The sequence below is a fragment of the Nycticebus coucang genome, chromosome 20 (genome assembly GCF_027406575.1).
Source record: "Nycticebus coucang isolate mNycCou1 chromosome 20, mNycCou1.pri, whole genome shotgun sequence".
Taxonomy (NCBI): domain Eukaryota; kingdom Metazoa; phylum Chordata; class Mammalia; order Primates; family Lorisidae; genus Nycticebus; species Nycticebus coucang.
Genome location: NC_069799.1, coordinates 65,176,861 through 65,201,329, shown reverse-complemented (window position 1 = coordinate 65,201,329; position 24,469 = coordinate 65,176,861). Strand labels below are relative to the sequence as shown.

The window sequence follows — 24,469 nt, the reverse complement described above, 5'->3', positions numbered from 1 at the left end:
GCTGTGCAGCTGGCATTGTAATCCAGTTCACCCATTTTAGGGAATGATCCAGCCATTTTTAGCAAATTTACGGAGCTGTGCAGCTGGCTTTGTAATCCAATTTACCCACCTTAGAGTATGATCCAGCCATTTTTAGTAAATTTACGGAGCTGTGCAGCTGACTTTGTAATCCAATTCACTCATCTTAGAGTATGATCCAGCCATTTTTAGTAAATTTACGGAGCTGTGCAGCTGGCATTGTAATTCACTTTTAGAGCGTGTTTATCCTCCTATGGGGAGGCCTTTTTGGGGTCAACTTTCATTCACCCCATTTGTTTGGTTTTTGAGCAGTCTGTCCCCTGAGCTTTTAAATTCCTTTTTATTTTTCTAATTTCTCTTCTTTAATGATTATAGCAAGAAAACCATCCAGCTCACGCATGAACAGCAGCTGATTCTGAATCACAAGATGGAGCCTCTCCAGGTGGTGAAGATCATGGCTTTTGCAGGTGAGGGGACTCAGGTCAGCTTCTGGGTGTGGTGTTCCTGCCTTTTGTCACATGTCCCCTGCCTGCTACCTGCCAGGGCAGCTTACCTTGATCAGCCTTGAACTACCCCAGTCAGATAATCTCAAAAGTGGAGAGCCCAGGAGGCTTGCCCTCTCTCACACCCCCAGTGAACATCCACGTTGGACTTGCTGGTGTGCGGGTGGCTCATAGGGACTTGCTGTGGAGTGGGCATCCCCGGGGCTGGTTGAGCCTATCATCCTCATCATCACGTGCTCAGTCACTGATGGCTTCTGGGCAGGGAGGCCGTGGTCATCTCCAGCACAGAGGGTTTCAGTTGCTCCTGATTTTGTATGGTGACACCTAGACGGCCTGCCCCCATTTGACTCCCCCGGGTCCCCAGTTACTGTAGTCCTGCCTCGCCAGCTAAGACAAGCTGCTGTTCACAGTGTCCTTTTATCACAGCCTGTGTTCGTGCATTTTCTTTTGTCAAAATCTGGAAATATTTAGCAAATTGAAACAATGCAGAGAAGATTAGTGTGGCCTCTGTGGAAAGATGACATGCAAATTTGTGAAGCGTTTCAGGGTTTTTGTTGTTGTTGTTGTTGTTGCAGTTTTTGGCCGGGGCTGGGTTTGGACCCACCAACTCTGGCATATGGGGCTGGCGCCCTACTCCTTTGAGCCACAGGCGCCGCCCAGTTTTTTTTTTTTTTTTTTTGAGACAGGGTCTCACTCTGTTGTCCTGGGTAGAGTGCTGTGGCATCAGAGCTCACAGCAGCCTTGAACTCTTGGCCTCAAACGATCCTCTTGCCTCAGTTTTTTCATTTTTAGTAGAGATAGGGTCTCGCTCTTGCTTAGGCTGGTCTGAAATGCTTGAGCTCAAGTAATCCACCTGGCTCGGCCTCCCAGAGTGCTAGGATTATAGGTGTGAGCTACCACTCCTGGCCTGCATTCCATATTTATAATGTAGGGGTTTATGGCACACTTCCTAGGGGAAGGACTCAAATACAACAGACTTGTCCTAACAAATGTAAACAATGTAACCTCATTGTGTGTATGTTTATATTAATCTGAAATAAAAATTAAAAAACTCCTGGAATCCCATCCTACTTCTTTCCTGGCTAAGTATCCTGCTAAGAGCAGCTTATTAAATGCCTGCATGGTGCTCACTTGACAGCATCTGTAAGGTGGTTAGTTAACGCTTATCTTATAGGTAGAGAAATTGAAGCTCTAAGACACTTGGCCCAGATTAAATAAGAGAGTAAAGGAAACTTTAAAACTGGATCTGTGGGGCGACGCCTGTGGTTCAATGGAGTAGGGCACTGACCCTGTATGCCGGAGATGGCAGGTTCAAACCCAGCCCCTGCCAAAAACTGCAAAAAAAAGAAAATAATAATAATAACAATAAAGCTGGATCTGTGTCTCTGCAAAGACATGCCTTCCTCTCATTCACTTTCCCCCCTGGTAATCTTTGTCCTCACAAACCCTGCAGGTAGGTGTCACCCACATATGCCGAGGAGCAAGCTGAAGTTCAGTGAGGTGGGGCTCAACCTTTGGTCCTCAGCTGGAAAGTGCCAGAGCCGAGCCCTTTCCAAAACTGAAAAACTTGCCACTGTCTTGCTCTCAAGCCAGAGGCAGGACAGAGCTAGGCAAGACTCAATTAGGGTCCTGTGGGACACTTTGCCTGGTCACAGGCTCACCTCTTTCCTCTTGGCTTCCTCAGGCACTGGAAAGACCTCGACCCTGGTCAAGTACGCGGAGAAGTGGTCTCAGAGCAGGTTTCTGTACGTAACCTTCAACAAGAGCATTGCCAAGCAGGCCGAACGCGTCTTCCCCAGCAACGTCACCTGCAAGACCTTCCACTCCATGGCCTATGGGCACGTTGGGCGCAAGTGAGCCTTGCCCTTGTCTTAGTCTTTCCTGTGACGATCTTGTGATCACTTGTACCCTCACACCACACCCACCTGCAAAAATGTAACGCCCTTATCTCCACTTGCAGATTTAGTGATTTGTACTTTGTCCTGTAAAATATATTGTTCACATATAAGGGGCATATGCATTTTTTCTGGAGTGGAAGTGCAGAGGTCAAAGTGCCTTGTTTAGGATATTACATGTCCTGAGCAGTTTTTGGCTTTCCTTGGAAAGGGGTGGAGTGGGTGGAGAGACTCAGCTGAGGTACCGCACGTACCCCAGGTGTGGTACTTTTAAGAAACTTTGTCCCCTTGATGGCCTCTCAAAGCCCAGACCACACCTTGGAGCAGTAGTCACTGCCAGTCACTGATTCCTTTTTTGGGTTGTGACGTATGAGTTCCTAAAAGCTGGGCATGATGTCATTTTAGATCAGCCGTGAACCCTGCAGAACCTCGGTGGCTTTTTTTTTTTTTTTTTTAAGAGACAGAGTCTTACTTTATCGCCCTCAGTAGAGTGCTGTGGTGTCACAGCTCACAGCAACCTCCAACTCCTGGCTCAGGCGATCTTCTTTCCTTAGCCTCCCAAGTAGCTGGGTCCAGAGGTGCCCACCACAACGCCTGGCTATTTTTTGTTGCAGTTTGGCCAGGGTTGGGTTTGAACCCACCATCCTCAGTATATGGGCCCAGCGCCCTGTTCACTGAGCCACAGGAACTTCCCTGCCTCGCTGGCTTTTAAAAATTCTGTATCAGGGCAGCACCTGTAGCTCAAAGGAGTAGGGCCCCAGCCCCGTATACTGGAGGTGGCGGGTTCAAACCCAGCCCCAGCCAAAAACTGCAAAAAAAATTCTATATCAACTATGGTGACACCTGGAGCTACCTTGTTGTGTCCCCATAGAGAATAGGGCAGACATGAAATACTGCAAGACCAGAAAAGGCAAATATGGTTGTGCATTACAGGTACCAGTCGAAGAAGAAGCTGAACCTTTTCAAGCTGACACCCTTCATGGTCAATTCCGTCCTTGCTGCAGGGAAGGGGGGGTTCATCCGGGCCAAGCTGGTGTGTAAGACTTTAGAGAACTTCTTTGCCTCCGCTGACGAAGAGCTCACCATTGATCACGTGCCTATCTGGTGTAAGAACAGCCAAGGACAGAGAGTCATGGTGGAACAGAGTGAAAAACTGGTGAGCATCCACCTGTCTTACGTATTAGGGACCTGGAGGTAAGAGGGTTTCCCCAGGAATGCAGGTGGTACGGGATGGGATATTTCTGTCTTCCATTTCTTCAGAACCACTTGCAGTTAGCTGAAGATGGCAGGGAGGCTGCAGCTCGCAGCATAGTGAATGTTAGTGAACACCAGAAGCTGGTGTCTTCTCTCCTGAGCAGCACTCACAGGCCTCGTTAATCCTCAGAGTAGTTCTTCTGGATAACAGGACACGCAGACATGGAGTGGCCGGCCCAAGGCAGGTCAGAGCTGGAGGCGGTGCTTCTAGACCCAGAATCTGCTTGTATCTGAAGACTGGACTCCCTTTTCTAATTTTTTGGGTTATTGGTTCTGTAGAATCAGTTTTGCTAGTGGAAAAGCTATTTCTTATTTTTATTAAATCTTTTCCATCCTTCTCTTTATGAGTTAAGTATCAGTCTTCAGTGTAGACAAAGGTTCCAGCCTTTTCTGGTTCACCCAGTGTTGGGGCTCAGCCTTGCCCCAGCTGCTTCCTCACCTAGTAGCTCTCAGGACCCTTTGTGGTGTGAAAAGGCTGCCGCAGAGCCTCAGAGGCTGGGGAGGCGCCGCTCACTCTCCTGTGATGGCCCCTCTGCCCCCACTCCTGTCTGGGAGGTGAAGGTGTGATTGTAGGGACTTCAACTATGGGTACAGTATCCTTTGCTTTCCAGAATGGTGTCCTTGAAGCCAGCCGCCTCTGGGACAATATGCGGAAGCTGGGGGAGGGCACAGAAGAGGCTTACCAGATGACGCACGATGGTAGGTGGGCTCTGTGTGTGGGCATCTGCCCTGTGGGACTGCTTTCCCGTAGTGATGACTCTGGCCACTCCCCTCTTCCAGGCTACCTGAAACTCTGGCAGCTGAGCAAGCCTCTTTTGGCCTCTTACGATGCCATCTTCGTGGATGAGGCCCAAGACTGCACCCCAGGTGATCAGCTGTTCTGGCCATCATAGTTGCACGTGTAGAAACAGCATCGCGATTACCTGAGAGGACTCTGCAATAAGTTTCTTACTTGTGATACAGAAGAGGGGCAAATGGTCCTTCTTGTGAGACTGAAGATGTCAATGTTTGTGCACTCATGTGGGTCATGACGGGGACCTGGCCTCATGCTCTGTGGGAAAAGAGTAAATTTAGAGTGAAAATTTGTGTTGTCTCTCAGTGGCTCATGGAGAACAGACAGTATTATCACTGTGACTTTTGTCAGTCAATTTTGGGTGTTATGTTACTATTAGAAGACAATTTGGCTCACTTCATTTCTGCCTCTATAATTTCTTATACTGACTAATTTATCCATGACTGGAAATAATTGTATTCCCAGGATAAAACTTTTTTTTCTGCCTATTATAAAATTGCTTCTTTTGACTGCGTGTGTGCGTGTCTTGTAGGGAAAGGCAGCTTTGCCACTCAGCGTCCCCTGGCTTGGGTAGCATTGTTGCTGAGTGGGTTGGGGCCCTGGCATCTCTCACTTTCTCTCTTGTTGCTCACAGCGATCATGAACATCGTTCTGTCTCAGCCATGTGGGAAGATCTTTGTGGGGGACCCACACCAGCAGATCTACACCTTCCGGGGTGCTGTCAACGCTCTGTTCACAGTGCCCCACACCCACGTCTTCTATCTCACACAGGTGAGAGTTCTCGCCGTGGCTGAGGGTGGCAGTATGTTCCCCCAGGGATTGTGCAGGGCACGGCACTGGACGCACAGCACACAGGGCGTCCTTGCCTCCCAGCAGTGCCTCCTAGGGGCCTGTAGTCAGGCCGTTCCAGGGTCGCTATGTGCAGGACGGTTGCGTGAGGAAGAGCGCTGTGGCAGCTGAGCCGTGAGCCCCACTTGGGCTCGGAAGGCCAATTTCAGACCAGTGCTGGTTGTTCAGACTTGGAGTCTTGGCGTATTTTCCAAGGTAGATGAAATGAGCTATGACTTAAGAGAAAATGACTAACAGTGTTTATTGTCAGAGGTAACATTTTTGCTTTCGAGTCAAATTAGAATTTTGGCAAACTCCTATCTATCTGCACAGTGAGGCTGAGTTTTCTTCACACACTTCAGCCCAGAGGCTGTGTCACAGCAGACGGGATGCAAATGTGTGTCCAGGACCCCAGCTGGAAGGATGCAGCTGCCTTCCACTAAGCCAAGCACTGCAGAGATTTGCAAAGAGGTACAATGGTGCCCCTCTTTGTGTTAAATTTTTTTTGTTCTTGGAACTATAGTTATGTTTCAGGAGCTGTATTCTTTATACTATCATGTAAGTGGCTTGTTATTATTTAAATGAATTAAAGTTTCTAATATGATAAATATAGATAGGTAGGTAGATAAAGCTCACGTAAATAAAAACTGTTATGAGGCCTCAGTAATTTTTTTTTTTAGACAGAGTCTCACTATGTTGCCCTCAGTAGAGTGCTGTGGCATCACAGCTCACAGCAACATCAAATTCTTGGGCTGCAGCGATTCTCCTACCTCAGCTTCCCAAGTAGCTGGAACTACAGGTGCCCGCCATAACACCCGGCTGTTTTTTTGTTGTTGTTGCAGTTTGGCTGGGGTGGGTTTGAACCTGCCACCCTTGGTATATGGGGCAGCACCCTACTCACTGAGTCACAAGCGCCGCCCACCTCAGTAATTTTTAAATGTGAAGCATCCTAAGGCATCAAACTGCTAGTTTGAAAGCTACTGCTTTGAAGACACTTGCTTCTAGGTAGAGGATCTAGTGTTTGTCACCTGCAGTAAAGTATAACTCATGCCTTGTTTTGTTATTGAACGTTCTGTGGGCTCTCCTGTGACTCTTCATCATTTCTGTCTGCAGTGGTTATTTACAGTGGCCTCAGTTCAGAGTAGCTTTTTTTTTTTTTTTTTTTTGGTAGAGACAGTCTTACTTTATCGCCTTCAGTAGAGTGCTGTGGTGACACACAGCTCACAGCAACCTCCAACTCCTGGGCTTAGGTGATTATCTTGCCTCAGCCTCCTGAGCAGCTGGGACTACAGGTGCCCAACTACAGGGGCCTGCTACAACGCCCGGCTATTTTTTTGTTGCGCTTTGGCCAGGGCTGGGTTTGAACCCGCCACCCTCGGTATGTGGGGCCGGCGCCCTATCCACTGAGCCACAGGCATTGCCCGCAGAGTAGTTTCTTTCTTTTTTTTTTTTTTTTTTTTTTTTGTAGAGACAGAGTCTCACTTTATCGCCCTCGGTAGAGTGCCGTGGTGTCACACGGCTCACAGCAACCTCCAACTCCTGGGCTTCAGCGATTCTCTTGCCTCAGCCTCCCGAGTAGCTGGGACTACAGGCGCCCGCCACAACGCCCAGCTAGTTTTTGATTTGCAGTTCAGCCGGGGCCGGGTTTGAACCAGCCACCCTCGGTATATGGGGCCAGCGCCTTACTGACTGAGCCACAGGCGCCGCCCAGTTTCTTTCTTTTAATGGACAATATATTTTTAGGACAGCAAGATTTATTGACAAATTGAGGGGAGCGTTCCAATATACCTGTCCTTAGTTCTTTTATTAGTAATGTCTTGTATTAATGTGGAACACTGGCCACAAATAATGAACCAGAAATGATACATCATTGCTATTATTATTATTTTTTTTTTTGAGACAGAGTCTCACTTTGTCACCCTCAGTATGAGTGCCCGTGTCACAGTTCACAGCAACCTCAAACTCTTGGGCTCAAGCTATATTCTCTTGTCTCAGCCTCCCAAGTAGCTGGGACTATAGGTGCCCACCACAACACCCAGCTTTTTAGAGACGAGGTCTTGCTCTGGCTTAGCTGGTCTTGAACCCGTGAGCTCTGACAATCCCACCTTGGCCTCCCAAGTGCTAGAATTACAGGCATGAGCCACTGCGCCCGACCTTGATACATTATTATAAACTGAAGTCCAGGGTTCAGTCATATTTCCTAAGTTTTGTTTTTTGTGCTTTAACTTTTTGTTTAAGGGACAGGATCTTGCTCTGTCACCCAGGCTGGAGTACAGTGGGGGAAATTGCAGCTCTCTGCAACCTTGAGCTCCTGGGCTCAAGTGATCCTCCTGCCTTGGCCTCCTGAGTAACTGGGACTACAGGCACCACCACCTGCATGCCCAGCTGATATTTTACTTTTTCGTGGTGACAAAGTCTTGCCATGTTGTGTGGCACTCCTGGCCTCAAATGAGCCTTCTATTTTGGCCTCCCAAAGTGCTGGGATTACAGGTGTGAACTACCATGCCTGGCCTAATTTTCAAATAATATCTTTTGCTACTCTAGGATCCCATTCCTATGCCACATTACGGTGGCTGTGTCTCCTTAGATTCTGCTTAGCTGTGATAGTTTCCTAGACTCTGCTTCTTTTTATGTCCTTGGCAGTTTTGAGGAGGACTGGCCACGTGTTTTGTTTTGCAGGATGCCCTGTCCTGGCGTTTGCCTCATGTTTTTCCTCCTGGGTGGACTCAGGTTCTGGGTTCTGGGAGGAAGACCACAGATGGGAAGTGCTGTCTCTGTCACCCTATACCAGGGGCATCCTCAGTCGGTGTAGTTTGTGACCGTCAACTGTTGACCTTCATCACCTGGCTGATGCGGCCTTTGTATGCTTTGGAAGGAAGTTCTAGACTCAGCCCACTCTTGAGGAGCTCATGTTGCAAGAATAATATGAATTATTTGCAGAGGGGAATGTCTCCCTTCCCTTGGTTCAATCAGCCAGTGATCTGTCTCACACGGGCTCATGGAGGTTTGTTTTGTCATCTTGGTTGCAGTCCATCCAGAAGAATTTTTTTTTGTAGAGACAGAGTCTCACGGTACCGCCCTCGGGTAGAGTGCCGTGGCGTCACACGGCTCACAGCAACCTCTAACTCTTGGGTTTACGCGATTCTCTTGCCTCAGCCTCCCGAGCAGCTGGGACTACAGGCGCCCGCCACAACGCCCAGCTATTTTTCTGTTGCAGTTTGGCCGGGGCTGGGTCCGAACCCGCCACCCTCGGCATATGGGGCCGGCGCCCTACTCACTGAGCCACAGGCGCCAGTAACAGAGTAGTGTTTGTGTTACTGCTATTAACCACTCACACAGAACCTGATTGCCTGAAGCTAGATGTGGGGGAGAGGCAGTAAGTGCCACAAGCTGGGAGAAGAAGGGCGTCTTTCAGCCAGAGAGGTCGAGGAGGTATAGGGTCTTGGGCTGAGGTTTGGAGGGTAGGAAATGATTTTGACAGAGAAAAAAGAGTTCTAGGCAGAAAATAGCATGAGCCAGGGCAGGGGCTGTGGAGGGAACGCTCAGGTTGCAATGATTCTGCTTGTGGCCAGCAGGTGAAGGCCAGTGATTCTAAAGTTAATGTTCAAGCAGTCCTCAAAGGTAAGGGGGAAACCCCTCCCTACCCTCTCTTAATCTTCTGTATAATTTAAATTTCGCTGGATTGGATTTGGTAAAAAGGATAGATTTGCTTAAAAGAAAAGTTTGCTGTTGGCTCAGCGCCGGTAGCTCAGTGGTTGGGGTGCCAGCCACATACACTGAGGCAGGCAGGTTCGAGCCCAGCCTGGGCCTGCTACACAAAAATGACAACTGCAACAAAAGCATAGCTGGGTGTTGTGGCGAGTGCTTGTAGTCCCAGCTACTTGGGAGGCTGAGGCAAGAGAATCGCTTAAGCCCAAGAGTAGGAGGTTTCATGTGAGCTGCGACTCCATGGCACTCTACCGAGGGTGACGTAGTGAGACTGTGTCTCAAAAAAAAAAAAAAAAGAATGTAAAATTAAAAAAACAAACAAACAAACAAAAAAAAACACGTTTACTGTTGGTATTAGGGAAAATAAAGCCTGTGCAGGTGGTGCAGGGTCTTGACAATAAGCTTCTGAAACTCCTTTCCCAAGTCGGACAAGTCTAGGAGTAAGTAACCTGTTGGGTTTGGCAGGGCCAGGCCTTGGCAGTGACGATGTGCCCAGGTGTGTCAGGGCAGGTTGCTGACTGCTTTTGTTCCCTTGTTTTCCAACAGAGTTTTAGATTTGGAGTGGAGATCGCTTATGTGGGAGCTACTATCTTGGACGTTTGCAAGAGAGTGAGGAAAAAGACTCTAGTTGGAGGAAACCATCAGAGTAAGGCTTTCAGTCACTCTTCCTCTATTTGTTACACAAATTAGTTTTTCTCTTTATTATGATTTGCCGTAGAGTTTGTGCTCTGTCTCTAAAGGTGGCATCAGAGGTGACGCAAAGGGGCAGGTGGCCCTACTGTCGAGGACCAATGCCAATGTGTTCGATGAGGCCGTACGAGTGACTGAAGGAGAAGTGCCCTCCAGAATACATCTGATTGGGGTAAGAGGAGATTTCTGCTGATAGCTTCACACACCAAGGAACACATGTACTTCACACACCAAGGAACACATGTACCTTTGCTAGGTCGCTGTGCAAGGGTGTGTTGGGGCGTTGCTCCGTTCACCAGGCTGTGCCATGACTGAAGTCTCTCTCTGAGGCCACTCTTTTTGGGCTAATGGAACCTTTCCATGAAGCAGACCCAGTGAGGACTGTGGACCTTTTCCCCCACTCTTTAAAAATGAATGTCTTGATGTTGCAGACGAGGCCACCTAGAGCTTTTCTGGCTATGTGTCCATCAGTATGAGGGCAGCTTAGCTGACCACACGTGGAGCCGAGACCTGGGGCCAAGATCTGGTTCTATCACTGACTTCATGTGGGTTGAGGAGAGTCACAACTGTGTGCTCCCTTCTCCCCATCTCTAAGATAAAAAGGATGTTTTCCTTTAGCGGTCTCACAGGAAGGCCAGAGGATTAAAGAGTACATTGATGGCATTTTAAACTCTGAAATAAAGTTATATAACTAAAAGGTACTCATTTGTGGGAAAAATACCTTCTAAGCTTACTTTGAATTATGGTCAAAATATGTTTTATGTTACCTCTTTTTATTTATAAAGATTATATATAAATGTATTTTTGGAAATATAGAAATTGTGGAAACTAAAAAGCACCCCACATAATCCCACTATTTCATATAATTTCATTTTTGCTAGTTATTTCTGTCTTTTAGCTTTATAGTGTATTTTTGCATAATTGCAATGATAGAGTGCAAAAAAAATGTGCTACTTTTCACTGAAACATAAGCTACTTTCTTTCATTGCTACTTCAATGACCTTATAACATTTTATCTAGTAGATATAGCATAATTTAGCCGTGTTTATTATTGTGAGAAAGTAGTATTTTTGGAATGTCACCTTTGCTGGGCACACTATGAAGTAAGCTGTTCTCTTCTTTCTCATCCACCTGTCACCTGTAGTGTGTGCCATTATTACATGTGCTCACATGTCTGGTTGTGAATTATGATGGATACTGTTGTATTTCCATCCCTTTGGATGGAAATTAATTTTTTTTTTTTTTTTTTTTTGTAGAGACAGAGTCTCACTTTATGGCCCTCGGTAGAGTGCCATGGCCTCACACAGCTCACAGCAACCTCCAACTCCTGGGCCTAAGCGATTCTCTTGCCTGAGCCTCCCAAGTAGCTGGGACTACAGGCGCCCGCCACAACGCCCGGCTATTTTTTGGTTGCAGTTTGGCCGGGGCCGGGTTTGAACCTGCCACCCTCGGTATATGGGGCCGGCGCCTTACTGACTGAGCCACAGGCGCCGCCCAGGATGGAAATTAATTTAAAAAACGATTTTTTGAGACAGAGTCTTGTTCTGTCACCCCAGCTAGAGGGCAGTGGAATCATAATTCACAGCAACTTGAAATTCCTGGACTCAAGTGATCCTCTTGCCTCAGCCTCTGGAGTAGCTGTGACTACAGATGTGTGCACCACCACATCTAGCTGCTGTCTTAATTTTTAGTAGAGATAGGGTCTCACTCTTGCTCAGGCTGGTCTCAAATTCTGGAGCTCAGGTGTTCTTCCTGCCTCAGCCTCCTGGAGTGCTAGGACTGCAGGAGTGAGCCACAGCTTCTGGCCTCAGTCTCTGTCCCTCTGACAAGGTGGCAGGTCCCTGGTGTCTGGAGCCCTCGTCCCGTGAGTCGTGTGCTGGGCCGCTCAGGTGTATGTGGCTGGCGCCCTAGCCGCTTGAGCCACAGGCGCGGAGCCCCGGCTATTTCTTTTTGTTGTTGCACTCATCATTGTTGTTTAGCTGGCCTGGGCTGGGTTCGAACCCACCAGCCTTGGTGCATGTAACTGGCGCTGTAACCACTGTGCTACAGGTGCCAAGCTGGCCTTGCCTTTCTTTAAAACATAGAAAGAGTTGGGGGTGGCAGCCAAAACTCAGACTTTGATCTTCCTGAGTTTTAGGCACCAGGTAACCCAGTGCTTTGTGCTTGATGAAGTTTCCTATTTGCTCTTAATGCTTTGGGTGTGATTTGAGATTCACTTCCTTGAAACCATCTCATTCCAAAATCCCATTCCTACATTGGGTAGTTTGGTTTGTTAAAATGTCAACCACAAAACAAAAGAAGAAAACAGCAAAAGAAAACCCCACCACAAACCTTTTTCAGGGCATTAAATCTTTTGGATTGGACAGAATCATTGATATTTGGATCCTCCTTCAGCCAGAGGAAGAGCGGAAGAAACGTGAGTGCCTGCCTGCCATGGTCAGCAGTAGGACGTGCCTGGGTGTTGGGGCGGGAGAGGGAGGGCCAGCTCTGAGTGGTAAGGGGGAGCAAGTGGCCATGCCCTTTCCCATGGAGATAGAGTGCCTAAGGCCTCCTGTCTTCCGAGATACTAACAAATTTCACCCCCCTTCTCTTAGGAGTCTCAGTTTGGTTTCCCCCGCCCCCTCTGTCTGCTGGGTGGCTTGCACACTGACCCTCCCATGGGGCCCTAGAATCCTTAGCTCCTAAGGATTCTGTAGTGTTTTTCTTTCCCTGTTGAAGGCGCTATTTCAAATCCCTGTGAAGTAGGTGAGGCTCTGAGCCAGGGTTCTGGTCCTTGGGGAGGTGGAGGTACCACCGTGCTGCCTGGCCCAGGTACACACACGAGTTAGTGACTTGCCTGGGACTGTCCCTGGGCCTCCTGCTTCCAGACCATCAGCTGTCCTGCTACTGGCAGGGCCGGCTCAGCTGCTGCTGCCCCGGCACATGTCACCTGTGCTGCGTTAACCTGGGTGCGTATTCTCCATAGGAAACCTTGTCATTAAGGACAAATTCATCAGAAGATGGATGCACAAAGAAGGCTTTAGTGGCTTCAAGAGGTACGTGACCGCTGCCGAGGACAAGGAGCTGGAAGCGAAGATCGCAGTCGTTGAAAAGTATAACATCAGGATCCCAGAGCTGGTGGAAAGGATACAGAGGTGTCACATTGAAGATTGGGACTTTGCGGGTAAGAAGTGGGCGGCTCTTCCCTTCCCACCAAGAGCTGCCTCTTGCCTTTGTGAGGTGTCTGTGGTGGTGGTGTCCTTTGAGAGAAAAGGGAACAGCTTGTTCTTACTCAGAGCTCTTTATTCTGAGTAGGGTTTTTCCAGTCCCAGCTCTGTCACGTGTAACTCTGGGCGGGCCGTACACCTGCTCCCTGGCGCTGTCCCTTCACATGTGGGGGAAAGGGGTGGGTAAAGTCCCTTTGGCCTCAGGGACATGATTCTGAGCAGCACTGACTCCTGCAACTGTTAATAATTTTCTACTTTTCCCCTCTTTCTTTTTCTTTCTCTTTCTGTTTCAACTATAGTTTCCTCTGGCCTCCTTTCCCCACAAAGCTGCGCTTAGGCAGGAGAGTTGAGTTGCAGTTTTAATCAAGTAGGACACGTGCCTTGTTCTGTTCTTTTGTTTCATGCCCTGAGAAGCCCCCGTGTGACCTGTGCCGTGTTTTATTCTAGAGTACATTCTGGGCACTGTGCACAAAGCCAAAGGCTTGGAGTTTGATACTGTCCATGTTCTGGATGACTTCGTGAAAGTGCCTTGTGCCAGGCATAACCTGCCCCAGCTTCCCCACTTCCGAGTCGGTAAGGAGGCTGGGCCTCTGATTTCAGTAGTGGGTGGGCTCAAGAGATCCTCCTGTTTCAGCCTCCTTAATAGCTGGGACTGCAGGTGCCTCACACAATGCCTGGCTAGTTTTTCTATTTTTAGTAGAGGCAGGGTCTTGCTTTTGCTCAGGCTGGTCTTCAACTCCTGAGCTCAAGTGATGCACCTGCTTCAGCTTCCCAGGATGCCTGGGTTGTAGGCGTGATCCACCTAGCTGGCCTCCAGACTGGACTCAGTCCAGGAGGTGGCCTGAGGAGGTGGGACGAATGTGGTCTTGAGACACGAGCAGACTTGGGTCCAGTCCCTGCACCTTCTTTCTTTTTTTTCTTTTTTTTGAGACAGTCTCGCTTTGTCACCCTCAGTAGAGTGCTGTGGTGTCATAGCTCACGGCAGCATCCATCTTCTGGGCTCAAATGATCCTCTTGTCTCAGCCTCTGAAGTAGCTGGGACTATAGGCACCTGGTTAGTGTTTAGAGATGGTTCTAGCTCTTGCTCAAGCAATCCACCCACCTCGGCCTCCTGGTGTGCTAGGATTACAGGCGTGAGCCACTGCACCTGGACCCAGTCTCAGGCCTTGATGAGCTGTGGTCTTGTTCATGTTAGTGACTTAACCCCTTTAAACCTCAGTTTCCCCATAGGCCTCACAGGCTTGTCATGAGGGGTAAGGAACTGGAATAAGGAAGGTAAATATCCATTGGGCACATCTCAGCTGTGATAAACAGCTAATGCAAGGCCAGTATTCACACAGCAGGACTGCACGGAACACAGTATTTTGTGCCACTGGTCTGCGAGATTTTAGTTTGTTTTGGGAATTGGCCTTCATAGAAAATTTTATATAAACAGGCAGCAGGTCTTTTGTGTTTTTTGTGGGGGTGTGGGTGAGGGACAGTAAACATTTAGAGGAAGGCGTAAGTTTCGTAAGCCTGCTTTTGAGTGGATTTCCCCCTCTACTTTCCCTAGAGTCATTTTCTGAGGATGAATGGAATCTTCTGTATGTTGCCGTGACTCGTGCCAAGAAACACCTCGTCATGACCAAGTCACTAGAGAACATTCTGACTCTGGCTGGGGTAAGAGGCAGGGAGCTTGAGCCACTCTGGCAGCATTTGAGTCTTACTTGGTCTGCACGAGGGACCAGCCTGAGGTCTTCAGAAGCTCAGGTGTCTGGGTGGGCAGGAAGAGAAAGCCTTCCTGAACTACAGAGGCCGATTACTGGTGCAAGAAGAAACAAAAACGTCCTTTTCTAAGTTCTTTCCTCATTTGATCTAAATATTCTGTTTAAAACATCAGCTGTGTTCATACCACACATGTCCTAATTTCTTCCTTGCTCAATTCTCAACACTCTTAGGGAAAAAATGTTTTCTGCTTCTAGATGTCGTCTTGTCCCTTTGGAAGTGGCTGCTGCGGCTGCCCCAAGCAGGCTCCCCAGAGGTGTGTGTCCACAAGTGGGGTGCGTGTTCGGGCCCCCGGCCGATCGCTTCTCCCCCAAACCTCCTTCTTTCCTCTCTCTTACCTTTTGTCGATTTTATCCCTTTCACAGCTAGAATATAAACCATTTAGTCTTTCAAACCTGTCAGAAACTGGAACAGACCTTTCTGGGAGGGGCAGGGATGGGGTTTCTCTCTATTGCTGAGGCTGGAGTGCAGTTGTGTGATCACAGCTCACTGAAGCTTGAACTCTTGGACTCAAGCCCTCCTCCCACCTCAGCCTCCATAGTTCCAGGATTATAGGTGTGAGGCACCACGCCTGGCCTAGAAGAGAAATTTGAGCTAACACTTACTACTTGGTCCCCTTTTCCCTGCACCCGAGATACTTAATCCTGAAACCTATCATTTAACGCACAATTTAATGTAAGTGCTCTTTCTTTCTTAGCTGTCTCCAAAACAAAGTATATAGCGGGATGGTTTATTGACAGTGCCACATTGCCCTGCTCTCGAGGAGGTGAGGCGTGTAGCAGCCGTGGTGTACTGCTGTGTACCTCACTTTGTCACTTAGAAGCACACTGGAAACCTCTTATCGGTTCACAGAACCTCCTCGTTCCTGGTATAGCGGGGCAGTATTTGTGTGGATGCAGCATGACCTACACAGGCCCTCCCTGGTGGACTTTGGGTCATGTCTCGTCTTTTGCTGTCAATAATAATCTCATACACGATTTTCTGTTTCTTCTGGTGCATCATGGTGTATTTCTAGAAATGGAATTGCTGGGTAAAGATAAAGAGGAATGTGATTTTTCTAGATGCCGCCAAATTCTTCACGGAGATGGTATCACTTTAGACTATCTTACCAGTGGCACGTTTAAGAGTGGAATAGGCTTTTTAAAGCTAATTGGGAGATTGTCAGTTGGGGCTGCATACATTTTATATTTTCCTCCTGGCAGAAAAGAATGCAGAGTCAGGAGAAATACTTCCCCCTTCCTGAGACTGGGCAGGGAAACATCTTTCTGCCCACAGGATCACTTTGAGGACGCCCAGAAAAATTGCCTGCTTGTGGGAACAGATGTTTTAAGGCCTGTGAAGCACTTCTGCCTTCCCCCCCGCGCCCCCAGTCACAGCCTGTGAATGAATCTGGGGACATCTTGTTTCAGAAGTATCTGAGTCTGGCCTCTTCTCAGAAGGGAAGGCCCTGCTGAAGATGCTGGTGTGTGGGTGAGAACGTGGCAGGTGCTGAGAGTGGTGATGGGGTAGCCATGGTTCCCTGCTTGGGACCAGCAGCCACTCCATCTCCCTACAGCCAGGAGTGGGGCAAGCAGCCTCCTTTTCTTCTGCTGGCCAAGCTAATCACCAGAACCTTTTTGGGGGCGGGGGTGGCGGGTTATGTGTTTCTTCAAGTTGTGAGGAAGTGAGGAAATCCTGACCTGGCTGAAGTTGCTCTGTGTGCTCAGAGATAGCTGTCAGGCTCCAAGAACTCAGACTTTTTTTTTTTTTTTTTTTTTCCCTCGGTAGAGTGCTGCGGCATCACAGGTCACAGCATCCTCAAACCCTTCAGCTTAAGCGATTCTCTTGCCTCAGCCTCCCAAGTAGCTGGGACTACAGGTGCCCGCCACAACGCCCGGCTATTTTTTGTTGCAGTTGATGTTGTTGTTTAGCTGTCCCAGGCTGGGTTTGAACCTGTCAGCCTGGGTGTATGTGGCTGGCACTGTAACCACTGTGCTATGGGCTTTGAGCCAGGATCTCAGATTCTTTTTTTTTTTTTTTTGAGACAAAGCCTCAAGCTGTCGCCCTGGGTAGAGTGCTGTGGCATCACAGCTCCCAGCAACCTCCAATTCCTGGGCTTAAGTGATTCTCTTGCCTCAGCCTCCCAAGTAGCTGGGACTATAGGCACCTGCCACAACACCCGGCTATTTTTCTTTGGTTATAATTGTCATTGTTTGACAGGCCCGGGCTAAATTCGAACCTGCCAGCTCTGGTGTATGTGGCTGGTGCCTTAGCCGCTTGAGCTACAGGCGCTGAGCCAGGATCTCAGATTCTTAATCCAGATCTCATGGCAGCATCCTCTGTGACCTGGGCTGGGGCTTACTCACACTGGCCAGGCCACCCAGGTGTCTTTGTCTGTAAAACTGGCATCATGTCAGTAACTGGCTCTCAGAGGATGTTTTCATAGCCTAGTCAATGTTAGCTGCTGTTCTGCCCCTTGGGGTTTGACTTGTTGGTGCAGTCAGATTTACCTCCCAGAGTGCCACGAGGTTCACAGTACATGCGGCGTCTGTAACTCACACCATGTTCATAGTACTTGTTGTGACTGTAACTTACACCACATTCACAGTGCGTGTGGCATCTGTAGCTCACACCGTGTTCACACTGCATGTGTCTGTAAGTCACACCGTGTTCACACTGCATGTGTCTGTAGCTCACACCGTGTTCACACTGTATGCGTCTGTAGCTCACACCGTGTTCACACCACATGCATCTGTAAGTCATACTGTGTTCACACCACATGTGTTTGTAGCTCACACTGTGTTCACACTGCATGCGTCTGTAGCTCACACCGCGTTCACACCACATGCATCTGTAAGTCACACTGTGTTCACACCACGTGTGTTTGTAGCTCACACCGTGTTCACACTGCGTGTGTCTGTAGCTCACACCGTGTTCACACTGCACGTGTCTATAACTCACACCGTGTTTACAGTACATGTGTCTAACTCACACATGTTCACAATGTAGGTCATTTGTGTAACAGTGTTCCCAGTGTGTTTTATACATATGCACACAGGTCACAGTACATGTTATACATATAACATGGAGTGTTCATGGTGTGTTATACATGTAATGCCCCATTCATAACCCTGGTGTACATGCAGCACACAGTGTGTTCACGTACACGGTATACAGGTAGCATACAGTGTTTGTGGTATATCATATATAACAGTTTGCAGTATATGTTACACATGTCACAGCCCGTGTTCAAAGTACATCATACATACGACATAGTCTGTGTTCACAGCACATGTTTCACATATAATGTGTCATTCACCTGATGCTCTCACAAGTGTGCAGTGGAGCCCCCAGAGGCCACCTAAGGTGCAGTGTCACTGCAGCTTTATTTGGGGGCTGCTTAAGGAACAGAAATTTATTTCCCGCAGTTCTGGAGGCTCAAAGCCGCAGATCCAGGCATTGGCAAGTTTGGTCTCTCCCAAGGCCGCCTCACTTTCTCCTCACACCTTCTTTCCTCTGTGAGCCCAGAAGCAGAGATGAACGTCCAAGTGCCAGATACTAGAAGGATTTGCAACAATCTAAAATGGGGCTACTCTTCTAAATCTTTTTTTAAAAATATGGTTGTTTTAAGTAAAAGTAAGATAATGTATAATTGGTTTATTGGTTTTTTTTTGTTGTTGTTGTTAAGGAACTAATGTTTTAAAAATTTCTTAGTTTAAATTTCGTAAGTGGAAGATGTTAACTCACACGAGGCCTCTCTAGTGCCCAGCGTCTGGCCCTGTGGAGCCTGAGCCCAGCACGTTGTGTGTTGCTGCTCAGAGTGGCACAGCACAGGGGTAGCTGTGGTTCATTCATGGTTTATGAAATTAATTTGGTGGAGCTTTACATAAAGTGAAACGGCATAAAATCTAAAAGAGAGCAGAATACATTGCACATAAAGGTGAATAGTGGTTTGTGAAAGCTTTATTCCCGTTGCTTACGGGCGTGTGCATAGAACTGCAGTGGGAAGTGGGTCTGACGCGTTTGGAGCCCCTCGAGCAGTGTGTACCTGGGTGGGGACACTTGTGCAACCATGTCTATGGCCGTGTTGTTGGAAGTGGTGTGGGAACACTGTGAGTGTCCACGCCACCGGGAGGGGTGAACGCATTGAGAGAGTGATGTGGCTGAGTACAATTTGCAGCTAGCCGAGAGGGAACCACCGTGTGACACTTACCAAACGGATGTGTGAGCGAGATACCGTGTCACGAGGGTGGGGAGCCGTGTCCAGCTCACGGTGCTGACATGGGCATGACAGTCCAGGGCCTTCGACAAAACACAGTTTTATGTTAAAAAAAACATACTGCTGGTTGTCAGTACCCATTGGCTAGAACGTGAGTGTATATTTTTTCTTGTTTTCTGTAGTAGGTAGACAGGTCCTGCAAGAGACAAGACCGACCGTATGAACATGTGGGGCTCAGACTGTAGAGAAACTAGATTCATAGCCAGTCATGGTACAGAAAGCATGGACGCAGAGGCCCTGGGCGGCACACATTGGTGGCCCACTGCCTACAGCATGAGGAGGAGTTCGCAGGGCAGTGTGAAGCCATAGCACCTTGTCCTGTGGGATCGCAGCCCAAGAGGTCACTGCCTCCACCGCGCCCTGTCCCGTGGTGTCGCGGCCCCGGAGGTCACTGCCTCCACCGCGCCCTGTCCGGTGGTGTTGCAGCCCAGAAGGCGTATTCAGGTGCTGGCCGTGTGCTGGGCACGAGCACGCAGCACCACGTTCTGTGGTGTTTATTCCTTAACAGCAACCACGGTACCACCAGCAGGTGTCCTGTTATCTGCGTTTCGTAGAGGAACAGCCTGAGGCTTACCTAGGTTAGGTCATTGGCCCAGTGGCACAGCCAGCAGCATGGGAAGGCAGACATGTGCAGGGTTGATTTGACCAAGATTGCTAAGGCCCTCTGTGTCCCTTACCTGGGTAACACAGTGAACGTGCAAATCACTCGCTAATGATTCAGCTGGGGACGGGTTAGAATATGATGAAACCTCAAGTATGGTTGGAGGCAATAGTTTCACGTTTATCCATTCAATCTTTTTTTTTTTTTATTTGAATTTTACCAAGAAGCCGGTTGTATTGCCACAAGCTCTGGAGGCAGGGACTAAAAGCCGAAGGGGGCAGGGGGCAGTCATGTTTTTCTGGGACATAGAAGAGTGTTTGCAGCCCCTTTGCTGATGGAGGTTCCGGGTAGAGGTAGCAGAGACATTGCTGTTACTCCCTGTCTCTCTTCCCTCTCCAGGAATACTTCTTACAAGCAGAGCTGACCAGCAACGTGTTGAAAACAGGAGTGGTCTGCTGCTGCGTGGGGCAGTGCAGCAACGCCATCCCGGTGGACACGGCCCTCACCATGAGGAAGCTGCCCATCACCTACGTGCGTGACCCCCCAGCGTAACCCCCTCTTTTGCGTTCTCTTGCCTGTGGGCTGTGTGCTTTTCTGGGTTGTGGTTGAGGGAGATGAAGTACTTTTTCCACATTGGGCATGAGGGGTAAGGGGGAGGCCTGTGGGTCAGGGGACAGGACAGGTAATACTAACTCAATTGCAAGAGTCTATGCTCACACACCGGAGGGGAGAGCTGCTTCCCTGGAGAGCGCAGTTCACCTCCTGGTTCGTCATCTTGACCGGGTAGATTGTGGTTTCTGCTCTTAGGAAGATTGGTAGCGATGAGTCCATCACAGGTCAGTGCTGCGGGAAGCATTACCTCAGAGGGTTTGTACGTGTCTGAAAATTGGACACCAGAGAAACCGCATTGTCCCTGGGCAGCTATGACAATAATTCATCATGTTTTGGTGGAAAGTCCTGTTCTTTGATTGTCCCCTTATCTGTCTGTCTTACCTGTCGCTGCAGAGCAACAGGAAGGAGAACAGGGGCGGCTACCTGTGCCACTCGTGTGCGGAGCAGCGCATTGGGCCCTTGGCGTTCCTGACCGCATCCCCCGAGCAGGTGCGCGCCATGGAGCGCACAGTGGAGAACATTGTGCTTCCCAGGCACGAGGCCCTGCTCTTTCTCGTCTTCTGAGGCCGAGGCTTGGAGCTCGCCACTGCTCCGCGTTCTAAAGAGCCAGCATGGGCTGCAGTGCCTGCCCCGGGACTTGGGGGCCACTCATAGACCTTTGCTGAGGAAGAAGAAGCCAACCAGTGTCGGACCCGCCATTTCTCTGTTCCCCGCAGATAGCCAGTTCCTGCCGGCCTGTCCTCTGTATACATCAGGCTGGGCAAGTGGGAGATGTTCTTTTGATAAAAAAAAAAAAAAAAATTTATGTATTTAAACTTTTATTACAAGATTTCAATTAAACAGGTGTTGTAGCACTGGTGTGACTCTGCGTGGCATCTGGCTTCCGCACGGTCCTGAACCGTCTCCAGCTCTCTTTTTCTGTGTCTTTTCAGCGGCTCTGCCACTCTTCACTTGACTCACCGAGCAGAGTCTGAGACAATGAGCGATCGTGCATCAGAAGCAGACTGGGGCCATGGGGGTTACATGTGTGTGGTGTAGCATGTGCCTTTGTCATTATGGGGAGGCCACGGAATGCATAGCAAGATGAGTGCAGAGTGCCAGTGGCTACGCTTGTCCTGTGGAGAGGGAACATGGCACTGGCTGGCTGGGGGGGGGGGGGAGGTCAGCAGAGGAGACGTAGGAGGTCGGTACCTGGCGCTGGGCTCAGGGTGCTAGTAGGGAGGATGTTGTAATAAAGTTACACACTTCTACAGAAAACACCACTGAAAATACACATCATGTAGATGTCCTTGGATCTGGCATTTGAAATTTTTTTCCGTTCAGCAGTTTCAGGATGCTGATGGCCAGGAGAGGGGGTTCCGCAGGGCGTCACTCAGAATTTACCCTGTCAGTCTCTTTTTTTTTGCGACAGAGCCTCAAGCTGTTGCCTAGGTAGAGTGCTGTGGCATCACAGCTCACAGCAACCTCCAACTCCTGGGCTTAGGCGATTCTCCTGCCTCAGCCTCCCAAGTAGCTGGGACTACAGGCACTTGCCACAACACTCAGCTGTTTTTTTTTGGTTGCAGCTGCCATTGTTGTTTGGCTGGCCCCAGGCTGGATTTGAACCCACCAGCTCAGATGTATATGGCTGGCGCCGCTTGAGCCACAGGCGCCGAGCCCCCTGTCAGTCTCTGAGCCAAGCCAGGCAGAGTCCACAAGCTTTGTTTTAAAAGATCATCCCGGGTATAGTTTGGCATGTTGTCAACGATTGTCCTCTTAGCAGGAAATGGCAGTGGGTAGGCTGGTGGGACCACCAGATGCAGAGAAGGGCGGTTCTCAAAGTGGGGTCTCCAGAGAAGCAGCAGCAGCACCTGGGACCTGGCCAGGAGTAGAGCTTTCTAGTCCCAGCCCCAGACAGCAAACACTAAAGTAGACACCAGGACCGGGGCCTGGGGGCAATTGTTCACCCTGGAAGTGAGTCACCAGGAAAGTCCAGGAGGTGGTGTCCCTGTGTTTCTCCCCATCAGGAGGCTTGTGTATTTTGTCTCCTGTGTCCTGGTCTTGAGTGGTAGGCTGGAGACAGGTGGTGCTTCCAACAACAGTGTTACAGATTTGCCATAGCTCTTGACCTCTTCCCTGCCTCTGGCTCCCACGGGCCTGTCTCCACCTCTGCCTGTGTTTTCTTCACTCCAGCTCCCCAGGAAGTCTTCTGGCATGGGTTCCAGAGCGCTGCTCTCTATACCTTACTTACTCTGGCTGTATCGGTCACTTGTACAGAAAGACACGCATCAGAGCCTCTGAAGAGGCTGGGCTGGGCTGGCAGCACAGCGCCCTCAGCACCACACAGGGGAGACCCATGTTCAGTCCCCAAACCCTTGGTGTGTCCACTGCCACCATGCAAAGAGTTGGAATTAGAACTCTTCAAAACAATCATGTTTTTTTTAAAAAAACATAGCTTCCAGATGTCCTTAGCCATGGAATTCTTTAAACGAAATTTTATAATTAAAAAGTGTGCTTGGCTGGGCACAATGCCTGACACCTGTAATCCTAGCACTCTTGAGAGGCTGAGGCAGAAGGATCCCTTAAGCCTAGGAGTTCACGACCAGTCTGAGCAAGAGTGAGACCCTGTCTCTACTAAAAATAGAAAAACTAGACAGGCATTATGGCAGGCACCGGTAGTCCCAGCTACTTGGGAGGCTGAGACAGAAGGATCCCTTGAGCCCAGGAGTTTGAGGTGGTTGTGAGCTGTGATGCCACAGCACTCTACCAAGGGTGTTAGAGTGAGCCTCTGTCCCCCCTCAAAAGTGAGCTGCTGTGGTTTTTCCGGATGGGCCGGCACTCACATGCTGTCCTCAGGCCCTGATGTGTCTCTGGAGCCTCCCCAGCTTCTTGGAACACCCAGGAACAGCACGGCCACCTGCAGTCCGGGTAGCCCTGGAGACACCTGGGCAGCCTCTGGCTTGCGTTACCTCAGCCGGGTTTTGGAGAGCATGTTCTTTTGTGATTGGGCTTTGGCTTTCTGCCCAGAAACAGGAAACAGCCTTCTAGAAAGAGAAGCACCATGTCCCCAGGAGGACATGTACCAGAGGGGGGGGCTGGGTGGAGTGGGGTTTGTCCCATAGCCTCTGCTCTTGTTTCAGGCGTGGGTAACACCTAGTTACTGGGCCGTCCTCCCAGAACTACTGATTTGGGGCCCCTCAGGAGAGTGCCAGCTTCTTTGCCTGGCTCTGCCGGGCTGTTCAGAGGGCCGACGGCCACACCCCTCACCTTCCTGGACTTGCCACTCGCTTTCCAGTTTGCACTTCGCCTGTGTGGCCCCCCAGGCAGACCCCTCCCTCGCCATTACCTAAATTCCACCCGCCCTTCCCACTCCATCACTGCTCCTCCAGCATCCAGCCCTCCCAGTGATTTCCACCTAGATGCAAGACTACGCCCTATGTAGTCAGCTAACCTGTAGGGTCAGGTTTTGTTCTATGTTTGTTTTGATATGTATTCTTGAGGGTAAGTACCCGGTCTTAAGTGTCAGCCCTGCTTTTGTCTAGATGGAGACACACTTGCCAGTGTCTCATGCAATCTCATGCCTTTGGAAGAAAGGTCACATGTGGTTGGTTGGTCACCCCCACAGTAGAGACAAGCTACATGGACGGACACTGCCTCGTCCCAGAGCCACCAAGTGGCAGAAGGACGTTCGGCATGGACCGGGCTAAGTCCTGTATTCTCCCCACGGCACCAGGCATGTCTAGCAGGTGCTCCGTTAACAGAGCAGGTAATACATGTGGTGAGGCTTGGAGGTGGACAGTTTAGCATGTGAGTAGTTAGTGCCGCTCCCGAGGAGATAACCTGCAGCTGGGTCTCAAAGGGTAGGCTGGGGGTAGTGAGGATGGTGAAGGAATGACGCATGGGCCTGACCTGGGAAGAGGCCATGGCCGATCCCTGGGGTGCAGGGAGTTAGCACTGTGGAGGTGCATGGGGCAGGGCCCTGTGTGGCTGTGGGGAGTGTCGCTCCAGAGGAACAGGCTGCTTTCTGGGACTCTGAGGGTCTCACTGGGAGACTTGGGAGGGGCTCCCTTCCCTGTCCTCTAGCAAGGTGACAGCCCAGGAAGGGATGTCGTCATACAAAATGGTGGGGGCTGCTTCCGAGGATGAGCAGGGCTAAAGGATGCTGAGTCGCCTCTAGACTCCCTACACTTTCATCCCAGTGTTGGGACCATGTCCCTGTCCAGTCGCTTCCTGCCTTTCAGCTGGGAAGCAGGTGGGGCTGACACCCACAGCAGGAAGGCTCAGGTCTCAGAGTTGGGGTGGGAGTGTGGGGGGGGTTTACGAGTCTCCTGGTCCTGGTCTCTCCTGTTGGAGGAAGTCT

The 24,469-nt window shown here is 49.6% G+C and overlaps 1 protein-coding gene and 1 non-coding gene across 10 annotated transcripts in view; both read left to right on the top strand.

The window, feature by feature from the left end:
• Positions 1-21,018, top strand: part of FBH1 (F-box DNA helicase 1) — a 48,556-nt gene extending 27,538 nt beyond the window's left edge. For all 9 annotated transcript variants that reach the window (XM_053572220.1, XM_053572219.1, XM_053572215.1 and 6 more), the window contains 14 exons: positions 394-485; positions 2,206-2,374; positions 3,350-3,572; positions 4,282-4,369; positions 4,451-4,537; positions 5,098-5,234; positions 9,546-9,645; positions 9,740-9,861; positions 12,030-12,105; positions 12,655-12,852; positions 13,343-13,468; positions 14,448-14,554; positions 19,918-20,049; positions 20,524-21,018. In XM_053572220.1, the coding sequence (XP_053428195.1) occupies positions 394-485; positions 2,206-2,374; positions 3,350-3,572; positions 4,282-4,369; positions 4,451-4,537; positions 5,098-5,234; positions 9,546-9,645; positions 9,740-9,861; positions 12,030-12,105; positions 12,655-12,852; positions 13,343-13,468; positions 14,448-14,554; positions 19,918-20,049; positions 20,524-20,694 (1,828 nt within the window). In that variant the 3' untranslated portion in view covers positions 20,695-21,018. The remainder of the gene's footprint in view (positions 1-393; positions 486-2,205; positions 2,375-3,349; positions 3,573-4,281; positions 4,370-4,450; positions 4,538-5,097; positions 5,235-9,545; positions 9,646-9,739; positions 9,862-12,029; positions 12,106-12,654; positions 12,853-13,342; positions 13,469-14,447; positions 14,555-19,917; positions 20,050-20,523) is intronic.
• LOC128573195 (U6 spliceosomal RNA) lies at positions 962-1,073 on the top strand. The gene has a single exon (XR_008376358.1). It is a non-coding gene; the product is annotated as a U6 spliceosomal RNA (small nuclear RNA).
• Positions 21,019-24,469: the final 3,451 nt, after the last annotated feature.